This window comes from Pelophylax lessonae, assembly GCF_965119305.1.
Source record: "Pelophylax lessonae genome assembly, contig: HAP1_SCAFFOLD_874, whole genome shotgun sequence".
NCBI lineage: Eukaryota > Metazoa > Chordata > Amphibia > Anura > Ranidae > Pelophylax > Pelophylax lessonae.
Genome location: NW_028119482.1, coordinates 16,505 through 22,669, shown reverse-complemented (window position 1 = coordinate 22,669; position 6,165 = coordinate 16,505). Strand labels below are relative to the sequence as shown.

General features: G+C 48.9%; 1 protein-coding gene across 1 annotated transcript; it reads left to right on the top strand.

Moving 5' to 3' along the window:
• Window positions 1–4,104: 4,104 nt before the first annotated feature.
• On the top strand, window positions 4,105–5,914 carry LOC309544082 (uncharacterized protein; the record flags this gene model as incomplete). Its single annotated transcript, XM_082276467.1, has 2 exons — window positions 4,105–4,715; window positions 5,707–5,914. 2 exons carry the CDS (start codon window positions 4,105–4,107, stop codon window positions 5,912–5,914), a joined length of 819 nt encoding a protein of 272 aa, XP_082132593.1.
• Between the last annotated feature and the right edge of the window lie 251 nt (window positions 5,915–6,165).

Below are 6,165 nucleotides of genomic sequence, written 5' to 3'. Positions count from 1 at the left end.
GACAACCAAAAGTTCTGACTTATGACACTTTGGGTCAACCCAGTAGTGCTGCCAGAAATGCAGCTGTACATGTCATAGACTGTATTCATACACTACCCGTTTGCCCTAGATGGTATTTAAGTCAAGAATGTTTTGCTGAGGACTCTAAAAACTGGTAAAAACAGTCATATATATTATGATACGGTCTCTTAATTATCACTATGTTACAGTTGTTTACTTATGTCGAAGATGTTAGGTGTTATTTTCTGTAGTTAACAGAAGGACATTTCTTGCACTCTCACTGCAGATTTTCGAGGGTCAAGCAAAAATAGCTTCACGTGATGGGACTAGGTAGTTAAGGTAAAGTCGGCCGACAACAAAATGGATAGAGAGTATAAGGTGGTTATGCTGTTTTGTATTGATAACGTACCATGGGTATCCCACCTTAAAAAAAAAACAAAGGACAGAAGTAATAAGATGTTCCCTAGTTCTCCATCAAACCTCATCTTCTTAATAGCCTACACAAACCTGTGTTGTAAAGGTTTACTAATTGGTTGGCTTAACAGTGGCGGCCGGCCGATAGGGGGCGCAGGGGCGCCGCCCCCCAAAAAAGAAAAAGACAAAAAAAAGATTAAAAAAAAAAAATTTTTTGCCCACAAGGGGCGCCCGCCTCATTGGTGCCTATGGGGGGTGGGGTTTTCCACCCGCAGAGGCGCCGATAGGCGGCCTTTTGGGGCGTAACTGTAGCGCAGAGCACTGCGCTACACCACCCCCCTTTTGGCACCCGCCTCATTGGTGCCTATGGGGGGGTGGGGTTTTCCACCCGCAGAGGCGCCGATTGGCGGCCTTCTGGGGCGTAACTGTAGCGCAGAGCACTGCGCTACACCACCCCCCTTTTTTGATGTCTTGGATCATGATTGGTCCAGACTCCAGCCTGGACCAATCATGATTCAGAACATCCATGCTGACCTCGTTGGGGGCGGTGCTGGTGCGTGCATCAGCCACTCACCGTCACCGCCCGGTCACCTTCCCGCCGCCGCAGAAGAGGAGTCGCGAGGAGGGGAGAAGCCGCCGCCGGGAGCCGAGCAGAAGAGGATGGACGTCGGAGTCGCGAGGAGGGGAGAAGCCGCCGCCGGGAGCCGAGCCGTCGCCAGGTAAGTGTCTCAGGGAAAGTGCTGACTCGTGATCCGTGGTAGATTGCGCTGTCGGCAGTGGCTAGCCTGTGATTATCAAGAGATTGGGAGGAAATATGCCGCCTCTCGCATGAATGTTTGTAAAGGATTTTTACACTAAAATCCCTCTTCTCTGCACCCCAACTGTGTCTATTGGACACAATTGGATCATGGTTAAGGCAAGGCTCTATTTACTTCCCCGGGGCATGGTGGCACATGATATCCCCTGTGAAACACAACATGGCAGTGTGTTTGGGGCTGTCCTGCAGCCATTGCCAAGTTTTGACCAGTGGCTGAGACAAGCTAAAAATTTGCTCCAACCCCCTGTTTTTGCATCAGTGCCCATGTGAAAGGGACCTCCTAGGAAGAAGAGTGGTCTAATGATTGCAGACATCTCAAGTCTCCTGCAAGTCGCGGGAGACTCCCGGTTTCCGCCCTGAGCTCACGGACACCCACGAGCTCAGAGCAATATCCCGGCTGTGTGTCAGTCACTGAGTGTCATGACCCATGTCGATGATGATGAGTCAGCCTGCAGTGAGTGTGAACGGAGCTGCTGTAAGGACGGCTCACAGGCGGAGTGATATCACATGCACTCCGCCTGTGGGAGGAGCGGCAGAGAGGAAGCAATGGCTTTGCTCTCTACTTCAGCCGCATTCGTCCACTCCAGGAGGCATTGTGGCGCGTGCGGGATCGGCCACAACACAGTGACCAACTCACCTAACCCAGAGGCCAGTACGCACCAGAGAGCAGCAGCAGTGACCAGACCAGCACCAGAGGCCAGCACCAGGTACCAGTGACCATTACCAGCACCAGTGACCAGGACCATTACCAGCACCAGTGACCAGGCCAGCACCAGTGACCAGTACCAGCACCAGTGACCAGGCCAGTACCAGTGACCAGCACCAGCACCAGTGACCAGGCCAGTACCAGTGACAATTACCAGTGACCATTACCAGCACCAGTGACCAGTACCAGTGACCATTACCAGCACCAGTGACCAGGCCAGTACCAGTGACAATTACCAGTGACCATTACCAGCACCAGTAACCAGTAACCACTACCAGTGACCACTACCAGCACCAGTGACCACTACCAGCACCAGTGACCATTACCAGCATCAGTGACCAGCACCAGTGACCATTACCAGCACCAGTGACCATTACCAGTGACCAGCACCAGTGACCAGCACCAGCACCAGTGACCAGGCCAGCACCAGTGACCACTACCAGCACCAGTGACCACTACCAGTGACCATTACCAGCACCAGTGACCACTACCAGCACCAGTGACCATTACCAGTGACCAGGCCAGCACCAGTGACCAGTACCAGTGACCAGGCCAGGACCAACACCAGTGACCAGGTATACTAATTACATTTTATTTCATTATTCTCTGGTTGTGTTAAATTGGGAAGGGGGGGGGGGTGCGGTGGTGGTGGCGTGCGTGGGGGGGGCGGCGTGCGTGGAGGGGGGGGCACCTCCCTGAAATGAGTTTTTGCAGCTTGGGATGTCTGTGATTGTATTTAATGATTTTAGAAGATGTTTTTCAAACAATCTTATTGTTATTTAGACCAGACTTGTCCTGTAAATAAAATGCATTTTCATGAATACAGTAAAACCTTGGTTTGAGAGTAACTTGGTTTAAGAGCGCTTTGCAAGACAAGCAAAATTTTCAAATAAATTTTGACTTGATATACAAGCAATGTCTTGATATACAAATAGCCTCAAGTCACAGCTGAGTATAAAAGAGAAGAGAGGCGCCTCTAAGTGTAGCAATATGGTTAAATTTAATGAAGGTACAACATTTAGCAACTCACATGGTTGATGATTGGAACAGGCACATCTAAGGATGCAGGCATCCAGGCTAAAGCTGTCCACATAGACCATCCTCCGCACCGCCATCTACGTCATCCCTTCAATGCTGCTCCTCGCTTTCAGATCGCTTTACTGCAGGGTGGTCTTCCCAGTCAGGATTACAGACTGGCAGCCGGCAGTGCAGAAAATAGTCTATGTGGACAGCTTTATCTCGGATGCCTGCATACTTAGATGCAGGCCCGTTGCTACAAGGCAGGCAAACCAAGCAATTGCTTGGGGCCCCGAGCTGGCCTGGGGCCCCAAGACAACGACTGGTTAAGAATAAATGCAACGACACTGTGTAAGACTGTGAGCGCCCCTTTGATCGTCAATGCAGTAAAGTGCAATGACACTGTTATCGGGATCTCCCTCAAGGGGGCCCCTCTCTGCCTCAACAGGTTTGTAAAAAGTCTGATAAGATCTGCAGACACCAGAGAGATCCCTGGCCTACCAGCTAGACTTTATGCAGAGCATGGTGTATGGACCAGCCCATGGACAGTGCAGACTGACAGCTCCTATAGCAGGGCTCTAAATGCAATTAAAATTCCTGCAGCAGGTGTGGATGAGTGAGGAGCAGATAGCATCAGGGTGAGTAGCTGCTAGGACCCTCTGCTTCTACATCTGCCGAGTGCTGACAGGTCTGAAAACGTCTTTCTTTTTTTTTCTATCTCCCTTCTAATCTTAGTCTTCCTATGTCTCTTTTTGTTTATCTGTCCCCCTCCTCTCTCTCTCTCTCTCCTTTCCTTATTATATCTATCTATCTATCTATCTATCTATCTATCTATCTATCTATCTATCTATCTATCTATCTATCTATCTATCTATCTATCTCATATATATATATATATATATATATATATAGATAGATAGATAGATAGATAGATAGATAGATAGATAGATAGATAGATAGATAGATAGATAGATAGATAGATACTTAAACTGTATGGCTATGCTGTGGTTCCTGTAGACTTTGCGTGTGTGCGGGGGGTCGGGGGGCCTCCATGTCCATTTTGCTTGGGGCCCCCAAATTCCTTCAAACGGCCCTGCTTAGATGTGCCTGTTTTTTTAGCAGATATAGAGTCAGAACATTGAAGGAAATCATGGACCGTTTAAGGAAAATGATAAACACACTTGGCAAGCGTTTGTCCTCAAACAAGCTCTTAAAGTGTGTTTTGTTGAACACAGCGGTTGAACTCTTTGCTTGTCTGAACTCTCCCTCTTTTGTTACACCAAGTCAAAGCTATTATTGGGATATAGAAAACTTTGATCACTTCTACACTTCTTCACTACAAGGTGCACACTCACAATGTCCTGAAATCACATACACCGATTTAACAGAAAGCTTAGCCACATTGCCAGCTTTAGATGGGAGCTCCTTGCCATGCATGGCTGCAGAGGAAGAACCAGCGAGTAATACTGAGCCACAGGCTACACAACAGATCTTCTATTTCTTGGTTCCTGCAGATTTAATTTCACATGTTGTCATACAGGATTGTGATACAGAAATCTTGTATGGCTTACTGAATTGTGTACAAGAAATAGATATTACACCTAGTATCCTCTGGGACAGTTATGATCTCCACGAATCAAACAAGAAAAGGAGTTGTGTGCTTGGAAACGAAACCATACAAACCTTGGACGATGGTGATACAGAAATCTCCTCCTTGCATGATTTACTGAGCTATGTAGATGGAATAGATGCTACTCCTACACCCAGGGCCGGTGCTAGACTATTTTACGCCCTAGGCAAGACCAGCTACTTGCGCCCCCCCCCCCCCAAAAAAAAAAAAAAAAAGGGAAGGGGTTAAATACTCCTCTGTGTCATACCCAGTGACCCTGATCTGATGGTTCCTCCATGTTATGCTTTCATACCCAGTGACCCCCCATGTTCCTCCATGTCACACCCGGGGACCCTGAAGTCCCTCCGTGTTACACCCAGGGACTTTGATGTTTTTCCATGTCACACCCTTGGACTCCAATATTCCTCCATGTCATGCTGTCATACCCACTGACCCTGATGTTCCTCCATGTCACACCCAGGGACCCCCGTGTTCCTCCATGTCATGCTGTCATGCTCAGTGACCCCAATGTTCCTCTATGTCAGACCCTGATGTTTTTCCATGTCACAGTTGGGGACCCTGATGTTCCTCCATGTCACACCTGGGGACCCCGATGTTCCTCCGTGTCACACTTGGGGACCCCAATCCCCTATGGCACACCCAGGGACCCCAATTCCTCATGGCACACCCGGTGACCCCTATCCTCCAAGTCACACCTGGTGACTCTGATTCCCCATGGCACACCTGGTGACCCCGATTCCCATTCACACCAGGGATGCTCCATGTAACACCCAGGCACCAGCTCAGTGCAGAGAGTCACTTCCTGCCTGGGGTAAAGGCCGTTCAGCTACAGCTGAAGAGGATCATCATGCAGGCAGCACTCTGGTGGGCTCCATTCCTGCCTCTTGGGGCCCCTCCAACAGTAGTGGAAAGCCAGGGCCTGATAGTTCCACCACTGCCCAAGACACCTGGCATCTTTCTCTGCCCCTTCTACCTCCCCTACCGCCACCTCTCCCCTCAGCTCACAATAATCATTCATGATGGAGAGAGATTGCCGACTCCTGGCTGCGCCCCTAGGTGGCAATGCGCCCTAGGCGGCTGCCTAGTTTGCCTAGTGGAAGCACCGGCCTTGCCTACACCTAGTATCTTCTGGGACAGTTACGATTTCCACGAATCCAACAAGGAAAAAACGTGTGAGCCTGAAAAAAACTGGAGCACATCAAATGAAGAATTCTGCAGCTTTGAGGATTTGATGCTCATGGATGTATCCACACTATCCGAAGAGAGAGCGGAACCAGTATCTTCTACGCCATGGATTAGTAGAAGAAAAAAGTGTCTTGCATTTTTTTAGGACTCGGCTATGTACATCAGTAATATGTCCCGTTAATCTAAAGGTATAGGGGACCTAACTGTAGCCCATAGCCAGAATTTAGATCTACAAATTTACCAAGTCACAGCTACGATCAGTCAGCTATTGTCAATCACCTACTCCACTAGGCACACTGGGATTGATTTTGCTAGAGCTAGTGCAAACTTTGGTGCAGCTGTGCATGGTAGCCAATTGGCTTCTAACTTCAGGCTGTTCAATTAAGCTTTAACAAA